The sequence below is a fragment of the Tachysurus fulvidraco genome, chromosome 10 (assembly GCF_022655615.1).
Source record: "Tachysurus fulvidraco isolate hzauxx_2018 chromosome 10, HZAU_PFXX_2.0, whole genome shotgun sequence".
Taxonomy (NCBI): Eukaryota; Metazoa; Chordata; class Actinopteri; order Siluriformes; family Bagridae; genus Tachysurus; species Tachysurus fulvidraco.
The window spans coordinates 8,964,519-8,992,470 of record NC_062527.1 but is presented as its reverse complement, the minus strand read 5'-3'; the positions used below and the strand labels follow the sequence as shown (position 1 = coordinate 8,992,470).

General features: G+C 37.7%; 1 protein-coding gene across 3 annotated transcripts in view; it reads left to right on the top strand.

Annotated features, from left to right (window-relative positions):
- Positions 1 to 26,938, top strand: part of tmem266 (transmembrane protein 266) — a 47,741-nt gene extending 20,803 nt beyond the window's left edge. For 2 of the 3 annotated variants that reach the window (XM_027173345.2, XM_027173346.2), the window contains 8 exons: positions 11,160 to 11,314; positions 13,136 to 13,209; positions 13,853 to 13,909; positions 15,607 to 15,745; positions 19,501 to 19,616; positions 21,593 to 21,785; positions 25,309 to 25,371; positions 26,035 to 26,938. In XM_027173345.2, coding sequence (XP_027029146.1) covers positions 11,160 to 11,314; positions 13,136 to 13,209; positions 13,853 to 13,909; positions 15,607 to 15,745; positions 19,501 to 19,616; positions 21,593 to 21,785; positions 25,309 to 25,371; positions 26,035 to 26,660 — 1,423 coding nt within the window. In that variant the 3' untranslated portion in view covers positions 26,661 to 26,938. Of the gene's footprint in view, positions 1 to 10,103; positions 10,408 to 11,159; positions 11,315 to 13,135; positions 13,210 to 13,852; positions 13,910 to 15,606; positions 15,746 to 19,500; positions 19,617 to 21,592; positions 21,786 to 25,308; positions 25,372 to 26,034 lie in introns of those variants that run through there. The other variant, XM_027173347.2, reaches the window with a different exon arrangement.
- The last annotated feature ends 1,014 nt before the right edge of the window (positions 26,939 to 27,952 follow it).

The following is a 27,952-nucleotide window of genomic DNA, read 5'->3' as shown; positions in this document are numbered from 1 at the left end:
ACCCTATATGTCCAACAAATCTACATGTTATGCATTTCTGTGAATTAGTTTCAAAAAAATATATTTACTGGATTTATTAAAAAAAATTTTGGAATTAAATTCTATACAGTTCAATTTAGAAGTTACAGTTATGATTGAAGTAGTTAGCATTAAGTAAGGTTGGTTAATACTGTGATTGGTCAACTGGCCTTTTCTGGTAAATGTAGAAAGTTCCAAGTTATAGTAGTTCTCTAGTTGTAGTAAGAAAGCTTGTGCGACTAGACTTGTGAATGTTATGCTGTGAATGTATTTGGATACTTTTGCTTAGATTATTGTGCTGAATCTAATTTCAGCACTAATTTTAGAAAGGTGTAAAACTTAAAATACACCACACTGCATCTTCCTGGTTTGAGCTTTTTAACAAACATTTTAAAGTTTTTTTGGAATGCTGTAAGTGTAGCAATCCTGCAACAAAGTTATTACATTAGTAGAGGATGGCTTTGTCATGCTGATCTAATACCCAGGTTTATATTTCTATTAGCAGGAGCCAGCCTTTAAGCTGTTTTATAATCAAAACCTTTTTTTTCTCTCCAAGGCGCTTAGAGAAGACACAGCTCAACTGGGTGCAAGGAAAATGGAACTCCAACACTTTCAATCCATTTGAAGGGCATTTGGGTTTTGTTTTTAACTTAAATTTGTCAACAACCCAGTGCTCCTATTACCTAAATATGATTACTTATATACTAGCCAGGACTATAGAAAAATATTATTGTAATAATTTCGATCATTATATTATTTTTTTCATCATTCTGCTCTAACATGAGTAACTTATTCATGAAGTGCATTAACCTGAATAAATTGGATTTGATGTTGTTTAGTTTATCATGTTAAATATTGCAGGCTGCTTTGATTTCATTCAGAATCAGTGCCTCATATGACCACTCGATTTGGGTCGACATTTCTGGCTCAATGAGAATTTGTTATTATTCATGGAGTTTGCTTTTCCAGCTGAAAGGCTGAAATGTCCAGGAAACTTAGATGTAATTGAAAATATCTGGTTGACTGCTAGGCAGATGCAGGTTAGATCTATTTCCATTTTCTGTGCATTAAAAGCCAATTTTACTCAGAAAGAGCAGGCCTGAATTCTGACCTCCTTTTTTGGCACTGTGGTGCTTTTATTCCTATAAAGAGTTGTCTGTGCTATAGTAGAAAAGATTATGGTGCAATATCTAGTACTGCATAAAGAACATGCGCAGTGTTTTACTCTGACTACTCTTTAACAGACTTAAATGATCTATGCCTTTATAATGTGTCTTTTGTCAGAATCGCATTGTGGAAGCAACTTCATTTCACAAATCACTGAGGATTTCTCCCAACTGACCCATTATTTATGGTAGTTTAAGGGATTAAGAGACAAATACTTTTTCCTAGTTTCACATTTCTGCTATAAATTTGCGAGAGTAATGGTGTGTAGTCGCGTGTCTAATAAAGAACCTCTCAAATGTAAAACTGTTTAGCTGTGACAACAACAGCAAAAGCACATTCAGCACATATATAGCTTAGTCCTTATTTGTTTTTTTAGCTCTTCCTCCTTGTTGAACTGTTGAGGTTTAAAAGTGGGTTATGACACAAGGATGAACACCACATTTATCACTGCTTGTCTTTTCTTGCCTCGTCACTTAACTTTGAAATTATCAGCTAAAGCAAACACAATATCAGTGGACAATATCTTTGGGGGTTTTTTTGTAACTGACATAATTTTATTTTATTTTTTTTATTTTTTTTTGCATTTGCCGATTAAGGTTTGCTTTTAGGAGATCTTGTTTTAGGGAGAAGAAATTAACCTGTGCAAGTTGGTAGATACTCAGTTCCATCAGACCTTTCTTATTAGACCTCTCAATTCCATGTTCTTATTTAAAAAGTATGTTCATTGAGCATAAAATAAAAATGTTCAGTTATAATCTTCAAGGTGCAAGTAATAATCTTTTCAACCTACAGTAGATTATAATAGAATATGAGATAAGATAAGATGAGATAACACTTTATTGATTCCAGTAAGGAAATTGTTCCATCAGCATACGTATAATGCAAAGCAACTTGAGCACCATATAAGAATGAACTAAAGATAGATACAAATACTGTGCAGGTACTGTGCAGATTTTACAGATAAGTACAGATAAAGTGATCTTAAAGTGTGCATATATATATATATATATATATATATATATATATATATATATATATATATATATATATATATATATATATATATATATATATATGTGTGTGTGTGTGTATGTATGTGCAAATAATATGCTGAGAAAATTTGTGGTGAGAGCACTACAGCAACATTATTGTTGCATGTGCATGGTAATTATTAGTTAATGGGGATATAGTGTATTTGCCTGCCTTTATTATCCAGACTGACTTCTCCCTTCTTAAGCCCAGTGTTACTAGGATAGGCTCCTGATTCACTGTGATCCTGACCAGTATGTAAAATAATTTTTTAGAACAAGATTCCTAAAACAAACAATACTTCTATGACAGCACTGTATTATTTACTGCTCTAACATGAGGATGTTTTTAACAAAGAATTCAAGGCACTTCTCTAACTCACTTAGGACCTGGAGAGCATCTGATAAATGCAGTAAATATAAATGTACGGTCATGTGAAAGAATTAAGACACCCAGGAAGCCTGTGTTTTTTTTTAAATATATTTTTAAAATATTGGAGGACTCGTGTAATATAAATAAATAAATAAATAAATAAAAAAGAATAGTCTTTTTTAAATGATCTATAAAATGTAATTGTGTAATAACAAACTGAATATTTAATTTTTGACCTAATTGACCTTTAATTGACCATAATTATTTCTCATGACTATATATCTTCACTTCTGTGATGATTACACTGCATGGACCTGGAAACAAATTGATGTTCTTCCAATACATTTTGTTGAAAAAAGAACAATTCAGCTGCATACTTTTTTATAGCATTTTCCCTTTTAGTTCAAAGTCACACACATCCGCACTGCTGTCCATGAGATGAAAAAAGAAATTTGCACACATGCAGTCACAGCCCTGAAGAGTCACAGAACTATCGCTCATTTATCTACTGATACTCATCATCAGTATTAGAAGAGGGGAGAAATCTCTGTTTCAACCTATTAACACTTTTTTATTTTGTTCCCAGTGCTGGGGATCTCTTGCTCTGCACATTTTGGTGTTTTACATTTCCTCTCCCAGCCCTGAATCAGTTCATAAAGGACTTGATAATTAGCTGACCAGTCAGTCATAGCGATCCACTGGACTTGAATTGAGCAGCACACTCTAGTCTGTCATTTTCTTTCCATTAATACTGGGGTCAGAAAGTCCATGTGAATTAGTCAGGCTTTCTAATGTGATGAAACCATAAGGCCATGTTATTATCAAAGCATGAAAAAGTAATTAGAAAGAATTGGTTGTACTTAATAAATGGTTATTATGGCAAATGAAAATGTATTATATATTTATCTCATGATTTTTAAGGGGAAGGAAATTTATTTTAAAAAAAATAAAAAGATCTCTATCGATGTGCTGGGAGACTTAATAGGTTTGCCAGAGTAGTGATCGACTGTGAGCTGCTTCTGTTGATGAAATGTCTGCGGCTTGGCCAGGTCTATTTTTCAGACTTCCGGTGAGACTGAATTTTTCCAGTCATTAGTAATATTATAAATACTGTTTTGAAAGAAGAAAAGGTTGAGTCTGTGTGAAATGGAGATCTCATAGTTACTCATAATAACACCTACAGCTTATTTTGCTACTTCCAGGTATAAGTCTTGAAGTTTATTAACAGTTTTCCTTGATGTACGCTAAACTAGTATTGTTAACTGTATTAATTCGTATTACCAAAAGAACCTTAAGCTTTAGCATGATTAAGCAATTCATGTTTAATAGAGTAAGTTAATACCAGGATTAATCCATATTTGCTAAATTTATACACCTGATATATAGCAATGGATGTTTATTTGTAGTCAGGTCTAAAAATAAGTCAGCAAGATGGTGGAACACATGCAGTAGCTAATGATGCTTTAGCTCCAGGGTCCACAGTCTGATTCCGAACTCACTGTTATTGTCTGTGTGAACATTCTCCTAGTTTTCTCTCTCAGGGATCTCCTAAAATCTGGGAATAGATGTCTGTGTGTGCATGGTCGCCTGTTATGCACTGCACCTGTTGATCCAGGATAGACTCTGTATCCAGCGTGTAACTGGCCAATATAAAGCAGTGACTGCAAATAAATGAATAAATGTTACCATGATGGCACAAAGCAAATTCACATTTCCTTTCCCTGCTGTAGCGGGACAATGATCTTAAAACCACCAAGGAGCTGAGTGGGGAGCAATAAAATCAGGACACGTTAATCATCCTTGCAGTTTGCTGTTTATTCTCCATCCATTTGAAAGATTGCTTCTATATAGAAATGTATAACAGTGATTTGCTCAAGTTCAACAATACTGATATTGTACTCATACCGTGATTATACGGTCAACCAAAAAGATATGTTCTCCTACACTCCCCTCCATGCTTCCAGCGCTACACACAGGTGTTTTAACCTCACGTAATTACTAACGCCCCCCTTTCATGGTCACATGACATACACTTAACATGGCTCCTGCACCTGCTCCATAGAGGAATATAACTGATGGTCATTTCTGGTAGCACATTACATCTGTCTGCTATTGACTTAGCTCTCAGCCTCCTCTGATTGCCTCTGACTCGGCAGTCAGTTTAATCTTTGTCAAACAAATCAGTGGATCTGCTGATGATGTTGATCTTTATAATCTTGTCCAGTGTAGCCCAGTCATTTCCTCGTGCCAGATCTACATCCATAAGGACTGTTAAAAACAATGTGAGGAATATGAATGTAAAAAAAAAAAAAAAACCAGCAAGAAAAATAGAGTAAAATGAGGCTTTGCAATTGAGAGTTTGCACTGCGGATGGTGGGAGTTATGTATGTGTGTATTGTATACGATAAATAAGCTTATTATAGGTTATTGTAGTTATTATGGTGTGGAAGTGCGGGGGTGGGTCAGAGGATATGTGACTGGAAAATAATGTGTTTCTATTTTCCTCACATTTATGCAACGTACTGACTAATGTCTTTCTGCAATTCACATCGATAGATATTCATTTTTTTATGCTCTGTCCTTTGATTCTGTTTATAGGGCAACATTAGGAGTCTTTTAGTCCCTTCAGACTTTTTTCCTCACCCCAGTTGCTTATACGTCACACAGATTTTGATTCAGGGTCACCAGCCACATTTAACTTTCAGTGTCCCTATTTCTACAACAAAGTCCACTTGTATCCTCACGTTGCTACAAAACTGTGTCACCCTTCCTCACTTGAGCCATCTGTGATGTCTGAGGCCTCATAGACTCATCAGGCCATCAAATCAGAGCAGTGATCTAAGTGGCAGAAAAACCTGGCATTCCCACATCAGTGTGATCTGCCAAGAGTCTTGCTCTTCTTCTTTTCTTCATCTCTCTTTTCTCTCTGCCCCAATCAGAGTCTCATCTCCTCATAAATATTGCAGTAGGCCGTTAAGGCCGTTTGTGTGAAATGAAGTTTCTATCTCTCCTCAATCCATCACCCGGACCCATTTTTTCAATGCTTCTATTAAATATATTTATTTCACTTTGCTGAAGGGTACTTGTTAGAATGAATTATTAAACTGTATACATTCAGACACTTACTTTAATCCTGAATCCTACATGCCTGTCTCTTCCCTTGTTTGGTAATTTATTGTTTTTTTCAGATAAATCTATTGTCACTGCTATCTTTGTTTCCCATAAACACCATCAATAGTGTTAAATTAGATTATTTTTAACAAATAAAGTTTTGGTACCATTGCCATTATCTTGTTGGGCACCATTTTCATTTTAGGCCATTGGAATTTAATAGTGTGCAAAAATTTGCATCCCCCTTGGTGTCAGTATAAAATCTGATGTACCCCTATTTTAGAGTTTATACTTTATAGATCATAAAACTCCCTGATCTTTTATCGGTATTGTGCAGAAATATTACACAGATCGAGTCAGCAATTATCTTTATGGTAAGCTCAAAACCTTGCTTTCTCAGTGACATGCTCGACTCCTTGTTAAAAAAGACTAATGACTCAAAACAGTCAACACATGGAATCTTCAAACAAGCTAAACCTCTCAAGCAGTTTCCTGTGAGTGCTTAAGTTAAGAGTTAATGGGGTCAACAAAACTAAATATATTGACCTTTCACAGAGCTGGAGAAGCATGTAGAAAGATAAGTAGTATTTATGGATACCATTACCGACAGTGAAGGCAATAATTCAGAAAAGGAAGAAACACAGATACAAGATACAAGCAAAAAGTTGAAAAATTATGGGGAAATAAACTGGGGGAGAGATTTACTGACAAAAATCCAAAACAAACAACAGGATACCTGGAGAAAAAAGTACACCATTATATCACATTCAGAACTCAAATTTTTAATATCTTAATATTAATACCCTTTAGATTTTTATTTAATACTTTTTGGTACTGTTAAATCAAACTGCAGATCTAAACTTCTTATTTTAAGCCTGGTAATTAAAATAAACTACTTGTAGTGCAATGTCAGTATTAATTGCCACCATATCACTGTTATCTGTCGGGATTGTTGATTAGCTGTATATTACTAAATGCAACATACAACCTCTTTACTCTATGTGATGTAATGACTATATATTTTATCAACTCTTTATAATATATTACCTGAAATAACCCTGGCTGGTATTTAGTTCCTATCTACTGCCCTAAATCCTTTGTGCATTGTGTTTGGGGATTAAAGTTTTTACCTTTCCTGTTACCTGAACTGAGACGTATTTACTGTAAACCATCAAGTTATGATGCGTTATGCTATCTACCTTTATCTATCAAATGTTCACGATGACTACCTTAAATTTGGACACAAGGTTAAATGTGTAAATGGCTGACACCACAATTCAAAAATAGATTCAGTTAAGCTGAACAGTGTACAGTAAGTACATAGTAACACCATACAATGGATAGACCAGGGGTTATTCCAAGGGGCTTAAAATAAGATCCCTTCTTATCTGTCTGTTACAATCTAAACATGTAGTTTATTTTTCTTCAATTATTCAGGTCACTTATGGAATGTGGTTGTAAATCCAGTCTGAACTGTATGTCAGTTTGCAGTCATTGTCCTGAAGTCTGATCTGGTGTTGAGTTTGATTTATACCAATGTTGTAGGTGACTGAGTCAGTGAGCCCAGGTGGCTCCTAGAGTCCTGTTTTAGCTTGGAGGTCAACTTGAATCCAATACCACAGTTCCTGTTAGAATTAGACACTTTGCATGTCCTGCAGTCTATAATACCTCTCACCTCTGTAAAACCCTGAACAGGCCAAGAAAAGCATCATATGACTTTGTGTGAAAGATTCACTAAATTGTGCACATGACAATGGGATACTATGTACTGTATATAAAGATCAAAATATTAATGGACAATATGCATGATTTTCTTTTTTACATTTTGAACCCTTTCTCTATTTGTGTTTGAAAATGTATGTTTTTTGGTAAAGATAACGTTCCTGCTAAGAGTTTGATGTATATTCGTCAATAGCTGTGCAATTCTCATGGAAATGATTCATAAATTAAGTGACATTTAAGTGACAGTATTACAGTATTAATTTTTTTCACGTGTATGATACATTAAATTGTGCTGACAGTATGTGAACAAATTAAAAACAAAATCTATTCATGTCATTTTTGTAAACCTCGCATTTTTCTGGCATCTCTATCTCTTTCTCTCTCTCACACACACACACACACACACACACACACACACACACACACACACACACACACACACACACACACCTTTCCTATATTAGTTTGCAATTAGAAGAAAAGCTGGAACAGAGACTTGTGCTCACAGGAAGGTGTAAAATGTTGTCTATAAATCATTCTCATTTTCATAATACGCCAAAGGTTTCACTGTGTCCCAGTTGAGCCAAACATAGAAACCATCTTACAATGACGTGAATGATAATTGTTTTTCTGTGGGTAGGGCTGCATATTTGTGTACTTGGTTCTTGCATCAGTGACAGTGACACTGTAGAGCAAGTGAACTGACATCTATCATATGTCTCGGAGGACGTGTCTTCTGCGTTGCTTTTGTGTCTCAGGCGATACCGTTTGGTACTGAGAGTTCAGTCTGTTTTGTCAGGTGTGAAATATTTTTCACATTGCAGGCCACGTGAGAAACAATCCACTGAATAACTGGTTTACATTGGCACATTACTTCCTTTTTCAAGTTTAAAAAAAACAAAAGAAAAATCATAGTAACGTAACTGTGTGTGTTTGTGTTTCTACTGCCTGATCTGATCATAACACATTTTTACTATTGTGGCCCTACTGGACCTGTCTGATTCTGATCTTGATACTTCTGAACATATACACTTATGATTCACTCTTTTCTCCAAAGGATATCCCCTCCTCCGTTATGTCAGGGGTCTGTGGTTTCTGATTCATTCAATGGTGAGAAAAACCTGCACGGATACGGACTGAACTTGTTAACCTGAAGTGTGACTACATATAAGATTTTGTTTTATAGCAAATAAGCAGAATTAAGTCTGATATATTTCCACAAACAAAGTCAAAATGTAGGTGCCAATCAATAGTTTGTCTATGACCTACAGATGATGTTCACTTCTTCAGTATGATACTGTATATTGTATTGTTTGGGAGATAGATGGGAGGATTGTGGAGTAGGAAATACTTGTACATTAGACATACAGTACATAGGCACCACAGTGATTTTTTTTTAGTTTAGTGATTTTATGTGCTTTTTAAGGTGTCCTTAGACTGGCAATTCTCATGAAACCTGAATGTATAGCACTTCTAATAACTATGCTCATGAGCTGCTGCAGTCTTCAGGCTTTAGTCTGTTCAGTCTTAAGGCCCACAGCTATGTTTAAGCCTTTTGACATCATTTGAAGGTCCATCAGGCTTCTTTGTGTTGCTGTGCTGTTGGAATCCTCCTAAGATATCTGTGTGAACTCTGGCTAAATCAGCTTGCCTGCCTGTTCTTCCAGGCACAGACTCTTCTATTATTCTTTATTTTGCCATAAATCCCAGCTCACTTTCTCTGTCACCCAGCCAGACTGAAGGGACAAGGAGTAGAATGGAAGCTTTAGATTTATGACAGACTTGGTGATCAGCTATTATTCTTATCCCTGTTAAGCAAAATTGCTACTCCGATCAGACCACATAGAGCAATACTGTGGATCCCCAGCTGCACTTTAAAACATACTGAATCAGTGCAGAATCAGCTGATAAGAGAACAACCTGCAGACTATCAAGGGATTTGGAGTGTGCACTTTGGGGAGAGCGAAGTGCTAAGGTGCTATAATCAGGCATCGCCTCTGAGCCACCCAGTCCGCTCCTGTGTCTTCTCTGTCCTTCTCGCTTGCACAGCACAAGGGCAAATACTGAAGCATGTAAGCATTGTCTGGCTAATCAAATGTAGGCAAAGTCATGCTGTTAAGCAATCATCTTTTTTGGCTTCTTTTGAGGGTTGGAGTCTGTGGCTTCCAGATGGTGTGTGTGTGTGTGTGTGTGTGTGTGTGTGTGTGTGTGTGTGTGTGTGTGTGTGTGTGTGTGTGTGTGTGTGTGTGTGTGTGTGTGTGTGTGTGTGTGTGTGTGTGTGTGTGTGTGTGTGGACCGGGACACAGGATGAGGTTAGACAGGCTCCACGAATGGCCCAGTCCGATCCTGCCAAGATCAGGATCCGCTCCCATGGAAAGACACAGCTTGTATGGTACAAGCTTGGAGCTCACACTGGAACATACTACGCAAATGGTTCTTCTCCATATGAAATGTTATATTAGACACAGTCAGCGTTTAATCGAAAGAGAGACATCAAAATTGAATGCATTCCAGAAAGCTCCTGGATGCAGATCTTTTTCTGTTTTTTTTTTTTTTTTTTATTCTCGTCTGGCCAAATTGCAGAAAATAGATTCTCTAAGGTTGTTCCTGTGATCAGGAAATGCAGATAATGGCATATGCTCCTGATAATGAATATCCCCTTGTTTCCATTAAATGTGCCAAAACAGAGATTGTTGATGGCAGTAATACAGCAGCAGACGGTGGGAAGAGGAGAGAGAGAAAGAAACAGTGAGAGTGAGAAAGGATGAGGAAACAGGAGAGTGACAGGAATACAGAGAGCATAGGAGTGAAAAAGGCCATCAACGGGGCAATTCAATTAGCCAGTGTTTATAGGCGGGAGAAAAGGAGGGTGGGAAGCAGAGAGTGAAAGAGAGAGAGGAGAGAGAGCAAGACGACGACATTAACTGCATAAGCTATTAATCATACAGATCTCCGTTCAGGACGAGGTCCCACAAAATGTGACAAAATGTGAGTACCACAGATAAATGAGAAAGGAACCAATTAGAGCTGGTCCAGGAGAGGGTTTGCTTATTCTCATTTATTACAGAAGAAATTGCAGCTGTGAAATAAGAAATTTCACAGTGATTGCAAGTTTCTCTTTTTTTTAGCGATAAAGTACGGTCTCCTGGAAATAAAAAAAGAATATAATCTAGTACCGTTTTGTACAGGTCCATTTTTATATATTTGTGTATTCCATACACAGTTAGGTGTAGAGGTTTCTAGAGCTTATATGTGTGACAAAAAAAACATTTAAATAAGAGGATGTAAAAGGAAAAAGAAGTGCCTGAATTAGTCGTTTTAATTACTAGCATTTTACTAATAATTCTAAAAAAATCATCTGTGAAACCTCACACATTCAATATCTTATAAGATGCAGTAAATTACATTTCATGTCTGGATTGATTGCAAATTTTTGCACTTGACTGTATGAAGGATATGATTTTACATGCACAGAAGGATGTCCCCTATAGGCAGAGTGAACAGAAATGTATACTGTGGTTAATTTCTGCATACAGTTTGCCTCCTTTGCCCTCACATCATTTGCATGTAAATTAAAATAAGATTCTGTAAGATTACAATCTGTTATTCTGCATAGATTAAAGGAGATATGATGAGTTATTCTCTCTCTCTCTCTCTCTCTCTCTCTCTCTCTCTCTCTCTCTCTCTCTCTCTCTCTCTCTCTCTCCTCTCTCTCTCTTTTGTTCTTTTATATCTCCCAGGTCTAACTGGCTGAAGCCATGTTGTGGGAGGAGGGCAGCTCTTTGGCAGGTGTGTTTGCTGAGTGCAGGTTTTAACTGTTTGCTGGTGGCGTGTGTTATTCTGGTGGTGGTGCTGCTGACTCTGGAGCTGCTCATCGACACCCGGCTGCTGCAGTGTGAGTACCAGATCATCCAAACTGACCCAGGGCTGCAGCCCCAGAGTGTACAGATACCTCTGTAAATGAAACCCTACCAAGATGCCTAATCACAGAGATTCTCTGGGGTGGGAATCTTTTATTTTGATATATTCTGACAAATAATGGAATATATTTTTTCAGACAGCAATTCTGTGTGCATTATGATTTGGACAATTTTAACATGTTATTTTTATTATATAGTTGATCACAATCATGATATGAAAACCCAATAATAATAATAATAATAATAATAATAATAATTATTATTATTATTATTATTATTATTATTATAATAATAAAAATGCTTGATAATTGATTGATGCACAGTACATTGGTGTAGTCAGTAGCATTGCCATCTAATTCCTAAACAGCTTTTTGTGCTGTTGTAAATTTATTTTTTATGTTTATGAAAATTGAAAATTAAAATCAAATTATTTTCGCCACAGAAGATCGACCATTAGTGTTTTTCCTGTAGCTTGGTTGGTTTTCTCCCCGGGAATCGAACCCAGGCCAAGGCGACTTGAATTAAATATTAAATGTGTTAAATAAGACACTAATCCTCAAATTGCTGCACAAAATACAGCCATTTGAACAGGGGTGTGTAGACTTTTTTCCATTTATTGTCAAAAATATAAACATTGTCAAACATATGGTATATTTGTCTGTTGCAATATGACACATTTTATGTCTTAGTCAGTAGCAATACTTTAATCGACCTTAATCACATTTCTCTGCAGTGGTACAATCTAATACTTTACTGCAACAGTATTTTTGAAAAGCACTGTACTGTTGAAACCTGTTCTGTATATTTGATTGGCATGAATACAAACAATTATACATCACAAATATCATGAGCTTTCCTGTCATTGCTGACTGAGTCTATGCCTTGGAAAATTTGGAAAATACATCAGTATTGTTTTCCCGTGTGGCCTTATTCCATCATACCTCAGAGAGCCAAGCAGGTCTACATGATCTGACACTAGATACATGCTCTTCTTCATTACAAGTGGTCCACACACCAGCACATAGCCTAGAGCACAACACACAGCTATAGCATAGATGACAGCAGCCATAAGTCAGCCTCAATCCCTGTGTCATGTCTGGCCTTTTAAAAGTCCTACTAGACAGATTGAGAAGGAATGGGTGAGAGGAAGACAAATGCCAAGCTAGAGATTAGCAGAGGAGTAGATGAAGGGACAGCAGAGCAGCCACCTGGATTAACGGATGGAGAGAGATGAATGGACTGATGGATAGATTAGCGAACGAGATAAACAAAGACAGATGGGCAAGGAGATGATGTATGAAGAAAAAGTAAAGCAGAAGGGAGACAGCTGAAAGCAGCACAGTGATTATCCATAATTGGGCTGATAAATAGACAAGCAGGCAGAGGTAAAGCGCTGAGAGTGCGCTCGGCTGGCCCTGTGGGAGTGGACGGGTGTATCTGAATAACATAAATACCTGACATGCTTTCAGTTCAGACGGATGTCTTAATAGGAGCCAAAGCCTTTCATGACATCTGAATAGGAGGCAGCTATGTGTGGGAAATTTCCTTCTACCCTACAGGTGTTCATTTAAGGTCATTAGTATAAGGAAACAGTGTTCATGTGAAGTTCATTACAAATCCATTCATTTTAACATGTGATCAAATGAATTAAGAAATGTCTGTATTGTTTAACCTGTATGCTTTTAGTACATGTACATGTCGAGAATTACATTTTATTTGAGCAGTTAGAACTTCTCGACAAAACTCTGTGGTATTTTGATTAAATGCTTTCTGTTGTTTGTGTCTTATGTCCTCAGTTACCAATGCGTCCCAGTTTGCTGGCATTATTCACTGGATCAGCCTGGTCATTCTCTCCATATTCTTCTCTGAGGTGTGTGTGTGTGTGTGTGTGTGTGTGTGTGTGTGTGTGTGTGTGTGTGTGTGTGTGTGTGTGTGTGTGTGTGTGTGTGTGTGTGTGTGTGTGTGTGTGTGAGACTTGGAAACCTGATCAATTTTAGTTCTTTTATCTATCAAAGTCCTACAGACATTTAAATGAATTTCTGTTGTATGAAAATGTCATTTATAACAAAATTTTAGAACAAAATTTTGATGAAGAAATTAAAGTTTAAATTCTGTTTCGCTGAGGTGTTCATTTTCCTACAACTCATTCAGCATGTTCAAGCAGTAGTGATTTGAATAGCTTCTGCTGCTGCTCATAATCCTTTTAATTTAGTATTTTGCCATGCATTTAGAAATTCTTCTGCAAACTCATTATCTAGCTTTTCTGCATTGATTGGGCTTGAAATGTGCATGGGTCTGTCTTTTTTCTTTACGGATTCTCCTCTACGTTCTATGCATACTTTCTGCTTTAGATGAAGCAATTCTTTTTAAAACATATGTGAATGGTCTGTGAAAAATCTGTTTCTGTTCTTCTGTTCTCTATGGCTTTTCTCTGTCTGCTCTCTCTCTCTCTCTCTCTCTCTCTCTCTCTCTCTCTCTCTCTATTTCTGTCTCTCTTTCTGTCTCCCTCTCAGACTGTCTTCAGGATTGTGGTGCTGGGGATATGGGATTACATAGAGAACAAAGTTGAGGTAAGCTCCTCAGGGACTCATTAATATAGGAAAGGGAGACAGAGAGAGCAAGGTAATGAGGAAGGAGACTTTCTCTTTATCTGCTGCAGTGTCATGCTCTCAATGTCACAGCTGTGTTGTAGCAGCACCGCTGTGCACCGTGTATATACTGTTCACCAATCAGCTTCGGTTTCTGTTCCAAGAGAAACTATGTAAAGTTGCCATATGGAAGAATATATACTTCAGCATGTCTAACAGCATTGCATAATTAAATGCTCATAATTACATTTTTAAAAAGGCAGTCGTTGTTCCTTAGCATTCAGATGCAACGTTTTGCATTGTATTCGGTGTTTAACAGACTGAAACAAAAGGTGTTCACGCTATCATTGGGGGAATCCACACGATGCCACAGTCATCTGTGGCTGGGAGTCTAGAGGGCTGGTGTTAGACTCTATCATCAATCAAAAAAACACTAAACAATCATTTGTGTCTGTATGCTCATGCATGGTCGTTAGTCACTGATATGTGATAGGGGATAGCTGGCTAGTGATGGGATGTGGCAAATAACCTAATTGGGGAGAGGCAAAAAAATCCATATTCCCAGTTTCCATATTCACATAAAGGCAAATATAGTTACATTTTCAATGAGTTTAGCAATATAATAAAATCGCCGCACAATTATAAACGCTTTATCAATTTTGCTGAACGAGAGCTTAGCGTTTAACATGTACTGTATGCCTCGCTCCTCTGAGGTTGGGATTCCCTTAATTCCCATCTTTGCCATGTGTGCCTGGAGTTTGCTTGTTCTCCACGTGCTGCAAGAGTTTCCTCCAGATACTTTGTTTTCCTCCCTCGGCCCATAGACATGCATTGTAGCCTAATTGGCATCTCTAAATTGTCTATAGTGTAGGAATGTGAATGTTTTCTGCATTTGTGCCCTATTTTGGGTTGGCACCCCATCCAGAGTGTCCCCCACCTTGAGCCTTAAATTTCCCTGGGACAGACTTCAGGTTTCAGTGGTAGAATGGATACTTACTTATACTGTAAACTTATTTTACCTATAATATGGCATTTACTATGATTTAACACAATAACATAAATTGTGAAAAAATGTTGCATTATTTACATGAGCATTGTACTGTTTTTGTTCACTACATTTTCCAATTTAGTTGTATATATTGAAGCAGGGTAACACAGTGGGTAAGTGTTGCTGCCACACCGCTCCAAGGTCTGGGCATGGATCCCATAGTTCTGTTACTCTCTGTACTAGGTTTCACATGTTCTCCCTGTGGCTACATTTTTTTCACACAAAAATATGCTAGTAGATGAATTGGCAACCGAAATGTTGTAATGTTCCTAGATGTTAGTGTGTGACTGTGACTGCTCCAGTCACAGTGTCTTCAGGTAGGCTCCAGACCCACCGTCACCTTAACCAAGATTAAGCAGTTACTTAAAATGAACGAATGAATATTTAAGTTATATTTTGTGGCAGGAATTTGGAGTCTACAAAGCAGACAGAAATATAACTTAGCTATATGTCCAGGGTCAGTAATTGCCATGAGTGTATGTGCATTATTTTGTGATTTTTTATTTTTGTAAAAGGTCAGTGAAATAATAAATATAGCTGTATGGTGTGTGTGTGTGTGTGTGTGTGTGTGTGTGTGTGTGTGTGTGTGTGTGTGTGTGTGTGTGTGTGTGTGTGTGTGTGGTGGCTTTAGGTGTTTGATGGTGCTGTGATTGTTCTCTCCTTGGCCCCAATGGTTGCCTCCACTGTTGCTAATGGACCCAGCAGCCCCTGGGATGCCATTAGCCTCATCATCACCCTTCGCATATGGAGGGTCAAGAGAATTATTGACGGTAAGCAAAACCCCTGCACTGGTCTTCCATATTTGTTTGTTTCTTTGTTATTTTACTTTATCTTGTCTTTCTTATATTGCCTTGTTTTGTTATTTTATTGCCCCTAGTTTAGGCTTTTTTCCTTTCAGTTTTATACAGATATTCTAGGAAATTGTCAAACAGATGTGATAAAATATGATAATGTGATCGTTTCATTATGTTAAGGGAAAAAATCCTTTCCTGGAAAATTTAAAGTGCTAATCAAAAGAATTGATTCCCACAAATAAGTGCGTATTGTGTCAGCTAGTCATTATAACTCTATTTTACCGTCAATCAAGTCCTTCTCGAGGCAGCTCAGCCAGGATGCATTCGATTAAAATTCATGGTGACCTCTCCTATCTATAGCAGTTAAGCACAGCTCCTATCAATGCAGGCGTTTGCAGGGCTGATGAATTTGGCAGGTCACCTTTGTTCCCCTCACAGGACTCAGTTTCAGGCCAGGTTGTCTATTGCTGGAACAGGAAGCCGAGCAAACTCCAACTTCCTTGCAAACAGACCTAGTGATTTTGAAATAAATCATCCCTTCGAAAAACTATAAATGATCCGGTTGCAAAAAGAGTCTGCCTTTTTGCTTCACTCCTCTGCTGATGTTTAATTTACTTCCATGTCCAGACTGATATATTAGTAAATTAGTCTTCTGGATGGTGCTAAGAATTTTCATTGCTTATTCATTTCACTTTGTATTGCGTGGTGAATTTTCATTTAGGCCATGTTTCAACCTGCTTCTGGTGCATTTGTATAAATCCTGCACCCTGAAATCAGTGTGTGTTTCACTCAGCAGTGTGTAAATACTGACTTCTCTAAATGTGTCTTTGCCTGCTTAGTTTCATCTTTGAGTTATTGGATCTGTTAGAGAGTGTGCAGTCAGCAGAAAATGTGCAAAGACAAATTAATACTGTCACCCCTGCTTTACAAGAGCAGGCAACTCCTGCGTTGTTTATTTTCAGGTAGTTGCCAGCACACACACACATACACACACACACATACACACACAGGCAATGTTTAAGTCATATTTTACTTATTTAAATAAGGGTATTTGTGGGATATTTCTTTCCTTCTAACTTGCTTTAATATAGCTTAATAATTACACCTCACCGCATCCTCATCCTCATCCTCAACATCAACATCAAAACCCAAGTTTGAAACAATTATTTTAACAGATTATTATTATTATTATTATTATTATTATTATTGTTGTTGTTGTTGTTGTTGTTGTTGTTGTTGTTGTTGTTGTTGTTGTTGTTGTTGTCGTTACTTCAGGCACTGAAGTTACTTTTTATTTATTATTACCTCAATGCACATTTGTTAAAAGGACTAGCCTTTTTTAGTTTTAACACAATGCTGAAATGTTTCTTCCTTTTTTTGGGTTTTTTTTTAAATGACTGGGAGGTTTGGTCCCCATACAGAGCTAAATACACATGGCCATGGTTCCTTATTTAATCTATAGACTATAAGCCATATTTTTAAATGAGATTTTTTTTTTTTTTGCCATTAGAAATATTTTTATTTTTACACTGATCTTTTTCCAAAAATATCTTGCAGCAAGCAACGTTGCCAAGCTGTTGTTAGCCTTTAACATGCATCCATCTGAGATTTGTGTGAGGTCTTTACTGTAACGCCCTCCTGTGGCTCTCCCCTGATTTCACACACAAATACTGAATGGAACACAGGTGTAGAGTTAAAAATATAAATGAAAACAGTACAGCTGAGAGATCAGTTCCGTGTCAGCTGATATTCAGTACTGTTATCTTACAGATATGAGAGAAATAATCAACCAAAACGTGATAACATTTTTGATAAACTGAAATGGTGTAATAACAGCCGTGGTGGTAAGGCCAGTTCTCCACGATTTGTGACAAAAATGGTTGTACTGTTTGTATCACATCTTATTTTCCAATTTTGTCACAAACCAACAGAACAGCGTTACCAGTATTACACTCTGGAAAAATATTTTTACTGACAGAAATAATGTACCTGTACATTTAAAAGTACAACAAGGTGCATCTCAATTACAGTATATACATTAATGATGTGGCATGACCTATATACTTTAAGGGATCAGAAGGTCATGAGTTCAAATCCCAGGTCCATCAAGCTGCCACTACTGGGCCCCTGAGCAAAGCCCATAACCTTCAATTGCTCGGTTGTGTTGATAATGATACAATTAAAAAACATACCCTTAGGTGTACCACCCTAGTGTACCTTTTTCTCAGAATGTAATAATCCATATATATCGTTAAAGACATGCAGTATACTGTATAAGTATATATATTTATATCACAGTATAAACCTCCATATCTTTCTAATGCTAATGCTAATGCTAAAACTGACCACATGCAGAACTAGCATGAAACTCCGGTAATAGTCACATATATAGAAAGCACAGAATAAGGGTCCCTCCATAGGGTTATATTTGTGCTTTCCTCCAGAAATAGACAATTATATATGGAAAATGAATTATGGGTGGCCCCTTTAAATCTTCTATGAATAACCCACGTAGAAAGTTGAAAAAAATTAAGCTAAAGGAAAAAATATCAACCTATTATATATATATATATATATATATATATATATATATATATATATATATATATATATATATATATATATATATATATATATATATATATAACTGGAGATTCTGCCTTTTTGTGTCGAGAGATCAACAGAGAATGGCAGAAACACAATCATTTGAATGTTATAATCTATTTGAGTATTGTTGCTGACCATGTGTATCTCTTCATGACCACAATTTGATGATGATGATGCAGCATGTAACAAAGCAAAAGTCTTCTCAATTTGGTTTTATGAACATGACAAGAAATTCTGTGTTTTTGGCTGATTCCCAGTCACTGGATCTGAATCCAGTAGAACAACATTGGGATGTGGAAGAATGGGAGATTCACAGCATGAGATTAGCTCAAAAAAACGACATAAAATCTGTGCCAACATTAAGTGGAATGTCCAAGGAATGTTTTCAACATCTTGTGGAATCCATGCCATGAAGATTTGAGACTGTTTTGAGAGCAAACAGAGACCCTACACAGTATTAGTGCAGTGTTCCTAACAAAATGTTCAGTTAGTGTATAAAAAAAAAAACAAATGATTAAACCAATTGCAGAACCAGAGTGTAGACATTTTGTGTAGTGCTGTGAGGTAAATGTCAGCTGAATGAAAAGAATTCATAGTAATAACATTGACAAGATCTAAACGACATGTTTGCTGTTCAGTTTATACCAGTTTTACTCTTTAAAGTGATGCTGCAGTGCCTGATTGTTTCTGTAGAAGCTTGAGGCATTCAGGACATGCACAGTCACCATAGGCTCAGCATTATGGCTCTAATGATTATAGTCTAATTGAGATGCAGAGTTACATGATGGAGCTCAGCTGGTATAGTCACATTTAGGAGCAGCAGGAATAAATCTGGCCTGAACTATAATAGAGCCGATAAGTCCATGCGGCAGAAAGCAGACACAGTGTGAGCCTGTCCACAGCCACAGTCCTATTGTGTTGTGCTCTGCTTCCTGGGTGTAAATGCTTCTCACTGGCTAAAAAGAGCAGTCAAGGGTGTCACAGCATCCAGATAAAAGTAGCTTCTCGGTGTAAGCCGCAGCACCATGGCCTGTAATTGAGTTGTTATCGGAGATGTATATCAGACGTGACATATAACAAATAGCCTTTCCTGTTCTGCTTTTTTCCTGTGTCTGTGGCTGTAGCGTACATGCTGCAGGTGAAGGTGGAGATGGAGATGGAGCTTCAGCAGTATGAGAAAGCTAAAGCTGTACGAGAGGAGCAGCTAGAGAGACTCACGCAGATCTGTCAAGAGCAGGCGGTGAGACACACACATGTCTTTTACCTCTTCTCACTCAGTTTACTACTGTATACAAGATTCATAATAATGGTTTTGCAGTGTGCATATTTGTGTTTTGTTTAATCCCAAACACCTGATTCAACATCTCTGGTAGTTCTCATCCAGAACTCACACACACACACGCACACACACACACACACACACACACACACACACACACACACACACACACACACACACACACACACACACACACACACACACACACACAAAGGTTTGTGGAGATGTAGTTACCAGGACTGATATAAAGAGTCTCATAAAGAAATATCACGTCACGTGTTTTTGTGCACCAACAGAGGGCAGCAGTGCCACATAGTACATATAAGCACGCTGCTGATAAACAGGATAGGCTCTGGTCATTATTTTACATAATAAAGTTTTGGTGTATTATTATTATTTAGTTGCTGTAATTTCTTTAGATTTCTGTAGTTTCTTCAAATAAAAATCATATAGCTATCAAGGTACAATATGTCAGTGAACTCCTTGAATTAATTTTTTGGGAATTCAGTATTGGTTTAGTTTTATGAGGACTTGAAAATTTGCAACTACATTGCTTTCTAAGTTTTTTCCTTCAAATTTTTTTTTAATTCTACACAAAGAGGGTGAAGATTGTTCTAAAAGAAAATGATGATCATGCAAGATATTAAAGACCATCAAAAAGGGAAATGCAAATTTTTCTGTAACAATAAAAGAGTGTCTGTGAAACATGAGACGGACATAACGCATTAAAGTCTTTTTGCTATAAATTAAATTTCTTTGCCTTCTTTGTTTTGTCCTGAGGGCAATCTTTTGCACCCAGCTGTAAGTTACATGACTGAGGCAATTGTGCTGAGCTTCCAGTCAGATAAAAGCTAAGGTCTCATCTATTTCAGCAAGTCTTATCTAACAATCAATAGTGAAAGAGCTCATACATCATAGGAATGTGTTGCTTTTTGCTGAGAGAAAAAGACAAATTAGATAATGAGGGCAATGTCCAAACGCAGGCTCTGGACGGATCTGACGAGGAGCTTGTCAATATCGGCATTGCAGGTCAGGAGTAAACGTCATTAGACTATTGATTATGTACAGTGAGTGGTGGTTGATAGGATAAATGAATGGAAATGTCACCTTGGTTGATCTTCAGCAATGTTAGCATTAAAGAAATAAGCAGTAGGAAATTTGTGACAACTATTGAATCAAACACTGGCAGGAAACAGGAGGATGTGGTAGCCTTGTGGTTAAGGTGTTGGACTACTGCACAGAAAGCTGTGAGTTAAAATCCCAGGTCCATCAAGCTGCCACCGTTAGGCCCCTGAGCAACGCCCTTAAACTCAATTGCTCAGTTGGATAATAAAATGTCGCTCTGGATAAAGGTGTCTGCCAAATGTGGTAAATGAAACAGATACTGTAGCAGCTATAGCTTGCAGCTCTAAGCACTTTCTTTCTTTTAAGGGAAAAATACATGTAAAAAGGTTAAGTGGAAATCTAATGAACAACTTATTATTCACAATATTTCTTACTTTTCTGGAACTATAGCATCACAAACATTTGTAAGTAGAGAAGTCACTGGTACAGTACCTATGATCAGTATCTAGCTGACATCAGCATAGTTCATGGATCAAATATCACAGAAAAGTAATTCGTTTTATTTGATCGTGGAACAAACAGAAAAGATTGGAATTTGATTTCGAAAAGATTTTTTATTTTTTTGGAAATGGAAATGTTTACATATAAATGGTCTTATAAAGAGGATTCATTTTTATCATATTTGTAATTTCAAATATTTATCATATATGCAATGCAAATTTAATTTCTTTAACTCCCCTTATCTGAGACTATAATGGTTTATTTATAATAATGCCGAGTTGCTGATAAGTAATACAGTTTTTTAACCTTCACTTTCAATATTTGATACAGTTTCTGTGATGTGAAATATCTTATTCTGTTTATTTTGTCAGTTTGAGATCAGGCAGTTGCGAGCTCATCTGGCTCAGCAGGATCTGGATCTGGTTGCTGAACGTGAAGCTGCTATGCAGATCCATCACGTATGGGGAAAGCAGAGCAGCAGCTTCCAGGAGGTGGATGGACTCGGACCTGCAGCCGCCGGCACTGAGGGAAGAAGCAAGAGGAGAGAGCCAGGAGCTCCTACAGGTAAAGACATGAGTCCTCATAGGGTCCAGTCACACTAGCAAGGCTGCAGGTTAGTCTTGTGTCTGTGCAGGTTTCAGGCACACTATTAAAAACTAGCTCAAACAGGAACTTTGTTTCTCATTCACTGTTGACCAACTGGTTACCAAACCCAGTGTGATGTCATCATGAACAGAAATTATTCAGATTCGATTTGGGTAAATGTCTTGTTAATGGCTAGTTAATGAAGATAATGAAATATAATTACATTCAAATTATGTTAGCATTGTAAGACCATTATATACTCACTAAAACATTACATTATTAATCCTCCCCTAAATATAATGGCTATTTACAGTGAGCTGTAAAATTTCGGTAAGTATCGAAAGTATTTACAGTAACTTTAAAAAAATATGTGAGAAATCGTACCTAATGTTTTTGTTGAAAGTGTTACACAAATTGAACTGAATTAAATATTAATATAAAGAGATTTATTACAAATATAACAAAATCATTTGCCACAATAATGAACGCTTTCATATAAACAAAATGTAACTAAAGCATTTTATCATTTATATGCTTCTGTGTGTTTAGCAACTATTAAACTATTACTGTTTCATTCATTCACTTATTTTTTTATAAAGCACTTTTTCCTGAAAATTCACAACAGATGGAAGCCAATCTATCACAGTGTACCATGCAGAAACACACACACACACACACACACACACACACACACACACACACACACACACACACACACACACACACACACACACACACACACACACACACACACACACACACACACACACACACAAATAGGAGCAATTTTAGCATAGACAGTCTGCCTAACTGCATGTCTTTGGACAAGTGACGAAAACCAGGGAATCTGGAAGAAACACAAATGAACTTGAAAAGAATGTGCAGCACAACATTACCTGTCGCACCAATGAGGCTTTTCTTCCTGTTTCCCTCAGATAAGCTGATTCATTTAGTTGTATTGTCAGCATAGGAAAGGTTACAGAATAATCAAAAAGAGAAACAAAGGTGTGTTTATTTTTATTAATCAGGCAACACCTTTAAAAATAAAAATGTCTGTAATTTGGAGGTTTAACCCGGAGCACAGAGGAGACATAAACGGATCATGCATATTGTGGTCAACAACTACAATAATATTTCACTAAGCACAAACGTAAGCACATGGAGTTCTCTAGACAGTACAGGACCTTTGAAAATAGTTTTGTGGATTTTACCTGAAACATGGTTATTTAGATAAAAACCTAATCCCAACTGTTCAGTATGGTGGAAGTTCTGGGGCTCTCTTTTCTTTGGGAGCCTTGTTAGTATACACTACAGTACATCATCCTATCAATAGTATAAACTCTTTTAAAAAATACCAGAAGATTTTACTTATTTTTATTAAACATGATGAAATGTGTGTGTGTGTGTGTGTGTGTGTGTGTGTGTGTGTGTGTGTGTGTGTGTGTGCGTGTGCGCGTGCGTGTGTGTCTACCATTACCCTAACCAGTATGAAGAGGTTACTAAATGAATGAATGAATGATGAATGATTTTAATGACACAACCATGGCAAACACATCAGTGTTCTGCGTATGTTCTGTGTTTCTTTAGTTTATTTTGTGTTGTTGCATGGTGTGATACATTATATGAGCTATTATCAGAAACAGAAATTAACTGAGTTTTTATCAATGTCCCTAAGTATTGTTAACAGGTACCAAAACTATACCATTACAACATTAACCATTACTTAGTGCTGGATCACAGACTATTGAAAAATAAGTTTTACATGACTAAAGTGTAGGACTATTATATGACTACAGTATTAAAAGCTTTTAGTCCTTTGGTGTGAAATGGATATTTTATAGCAGGATGATAAAATGTTATCAGGTCGGTACTGTTGACTTGTACAAAGCAAGAATTGTGGGAGAATTACATTTTCAGCAAGGATAATGTCCTGTTTTTAAAAAAAATGTCAATTTATTGTTAACTAATTTTCATTGCATATGGCTTATTGGAAGACATGATTAAAACAAGTTGTCTTATTAAAGTCATTTGCACTCAATATATAAACATAATAAACAGAATATTACTCTCTCTATAATACACTTAAAATCTGAATGAAAATATGCTCCAAAATATCGCTTCTATGTGACTAAATGTAACAAACATTGCTGCACGTTGGCTGTGTGTTGTGTGCATGATGTCAGCTCACACTGGGATCTGTATAGCTACAGCTGATGTGCTACACACACCCACAGTGCTCTGTGCATTGGGCCATGTTTCTCCTAAAAGCGTACTCAGATATGGCATAAACATCTGTTCCTTTCACCTGAAAAGACCACAAAGGCCTGCCAGCAAGCTACACTCTAGCCCCCAGAGGATTGTGGGAGCAGGACCCCGGCGTGTGGCTTTTTCTCATCAGAAGAGCGTCTGGATGAAAAGGGCTGTTGGAGTGGCGCCTGACCTCAGGGGAGCGTTCAGAGAAAAACGAGAGAGCTAGAGGAGCCTGAGGCTGTGTGTTTTAGTGGCCAAGTCTTATTCACGTCATGGCAGGAGTGGACAAGAGATCCCGAAGACAAAGACCCTCTTTTTGATTTGTGCCAGTGCTTCCCAATGACGTAATGAATGTTCAGAAATGATTAGGACATGGCTATGTTCTGGTCACGCTGTGAATATTTATTGCCATTTTCTGCACCCAAGAGACTCTAAGACTCACTTGTTTGAATTATTGCTTTGGATGTCCCCATATTTCCACCACAGAAATTCTTCATGTTTCGAAAAGAGATAGGAAAAGTAAATAAAGGGGCATGATAAGATGATCAGGTTTTGACAGAGCATAAAATTCAAAGCCAAATGAGTGGCTGAAGCTGTCAGGCAGTGAGGTCAAAGCTCAGAGCACACACCACAAGCACCACTACAGGGGGCATTAAATCACCTGAGTCTGCCTCAAGTGCATTCACTCTCGTACTCCCACACACTTTCTCACCCTGTCTTTCTCTTTTTCTGTGTCTCAATCGGAGTGAAGAATAAAAGCAGACAGCTTTTACACAGTGTGTGCTCCTCCTTCTCCTCATGTGTTATTTATCCCAGAGTGATTGTCTTGCTGGTGTTTTAGGCCACTACATCTCTCCTTCTGAGCCACTGTCATATAAATATTTTAAACAGTAAAAAATGAATGACATAAAGGCGCTGGGAGTAAGGCTGTGTCTCCAGGGATGAAGGAGTGGCACTTAGAGAGTGGCAGCCTTCCCATTCCGCCTAGTGAATCGTTTTTATCCATGTAGCTCACTTATCCAGAGTCTGACGCCTAAGCTCCAGTCCTACCTGGTCCACTCTTTAAGGTTACATTAGTCTATCAGTCATTACACTTAGCACTTAGAACTTGAATCATACATCACATGTAATTTATGTTTAGGTAAAATACTATGTCACATCCCAGTGTGCTTGTCCGATGAAAAATTAGTAGCAATAATAATCCGACTTGTGTTTCTATGTTACGTGAATGATTGCTTTTGTTTCATTTCAGAAAACATCACTCAAGATGACATGAACAATTACATCAGCCAGTATTACAGTGAGCCAAGTAGTGGTAAGAAAAATATTGATAATATGAGAACATTGCATGTATTGTATGCTTGCTCACCAATAAGAAAAAAAAAATCAACAACAACAAAAAAGTTTGTGTTCCATCATCGGGGGATTGTGTAAAGGTATACCTAGGATACGTTAAGAAAAGCCATCTACTGGATTCTACACACATGCCACAAGCATGACTGCCTGTCTGAATGACATTCTGTCTGAATGAGAAGGACCTCCTGCCTCTTTTCCTTCCAGTTAGAGAAACCGTACCCATTTGGGGTCATCTGTTAGCTCATGTGTAATCCAGTTAACATTCCTCTCAAAGTTTGGCGTGCTTATTGTACAGAAAAAATGTGACACCACATCCATATGTGCTCACTAAACATCACAATCCAATGCCATCATCTTTAATATGCTCTTGTGATTGTTGTCCACCACTCAAAGTTTTCTTCAGTTGCTGAGGCTTGTAGTTTTCTAAACTTTTGTTTTACCCTCTGTGATCAAGAAACGCTCATTTGTAAAGTTTGACATATAACATTTAAAGACATAGAAACTGAAGAAGGCTTTATGGTAAGAATTCATTCACCAGTTATGTTTGTCTGCTAGTAAGCAGAAAGTTGTTACTGCTAATTCCAGAACTACGCCAAAAATAACAAACTAGTTTTTGTTGCAGATATTGGCGTTCCAGAGCCAGGTGCACGCATCATAACTACTGCAGCCATAGACGTGCACCTGCCCACCAATCCATGTCAGATGCCTCCATCTTTGGTGAGTGCTGATGGACCAGGAAGCTCAGTGAGCGAGGCTCCCAGCAGCACAGTGTCACGCTCCAGCTGCAGCTTCTCGACACGTCAGCACAGCGTCAGCAGCCATACACTGGCCTCCAGTAGCGAGTGCAGCTCCACCGTACGTGAAGCCTCCACTTCTGACTACAGTGGCCAGCATTGTTGCCCACCGCCTTACTGCAGCCCACTGACACTGGGCACACAGGGAGGCGGGCACAACCCCAGTGCTGTGGTCCAGGAACTTCTCTCATCTCTGTCTGAGGACTCGTGTCTGGCCCAGAAGGGCCGAGTGAACCCACTTAACCTGAAGCTCCCCAGTCCAGCCGGCTCAGCTAAGGCCAGCCCCGAGCTGGAACACAGGGTCAATATTTACAATAAGAGGAACCAGGAGAGTCTGGCTGTGTTCCAGACCAAGCCGTTGATCCACCTGCAGGGAAATGAGCCATTGCTGGACGAGAAGTACAGACTCATGGAGCCTGCAGATTCCCCAATGACTCACATGCCAGACACGTAGGATATGGAGTGCAGCAGCATGGCCACCATCACCAGCTGAAGCAGCTTCCTTCTCTACGTCTCTCTCTCTATCTCCGTCTCTCTCAGCCAGCACTGTTCACTCTGACTCCCAGGCTTCTTGCTCTTTAGAAGGGCACACTGAGCAAAACACTAAGGATTTTGCTCTCAGTTGTCTTCTCCAGAGGGGTTTCAATACTTCATGGTGAGGAATTCTTGGCATATGTTCTCTCTCTCTCTCTCTCTCTCTCTCTCTCTCTCTCTCTCTCTCTCTCTCTCTCTCTCTGTAAAACACTTAAACAGTGTGTGTCCCTCCTGCCAAAATAGCACAACCTTCCAGAGCCCAAGGAGAGGCACTTTGGGAGCCATCACTGGAACATTCATCAGGAATTTCCTACTTCAATGTTTGTCCATGTTCGGTGACCGTCTGAAACCAGCAATGGGACACAAACGCACTCAAGCTTTCAGACAGCCACGTAGTATAGAAATGAGGCGGGAATACTTGTGATTCTTTGTGTTCTTATTTCAGGGTTGGGTCGAGGTGATGGGTCAACGAGGTAATCGTTTTTATTCGAGTTATTTATATGAATAATAACACAATGTACAGTGCAGGCCTACTGATCCGACTGCTGCAGGGTTACATTTGATCTGTGTTCAAATGTGTTGAGCTGTGTTACTCAGCCAAATTTCTTACCTTTGCCTTTCTTACTGATGATAACGTTTGTATTCAAAATTCTATGACATGAACAAAGCACGCAACTCAAGTATTTTTAAAAAACCTGCTATGATTGGATTTGACGGGAGAAAAATTCAGGAATATATTAGCAAGTTTTTTTTTAATGGAATGATAGGATGAAGAATGTTGTCATAACCCTTAACGTTAACCCAAATCCTTTTAGCATGAGCCTGTGAGAATAAAATTTCTGCTTTTTGATTGAGGCTGAATCCTGAAGACTAATCCTGTATTGTTGATTAAGGCATTTTATATAACTGGTCATGGGAGAAATTTTAAAGCAAATAAAAGCTGTTAAAGTCATTGAATCTGGTGTTTTTCATGAACGATGCCTAATTACAGCCATTCTGGAAAACGGAAACAGGGGAAAAAAAGACCAGACAAATTTTTTTTTTGCAAAAACTTTTTTACTTATTTATATTTTTTGTTTATTTAAATGATTTATTCCACACTGTAAGTCCAGAGCAGAGAACTAAATGTGAAATGAGCTTACTCTGTCTAATTGCACTGAACTGCAGGAGCTTGCCCATTAATGAAAGCAATTGAAACCTGCTTTAAAATTA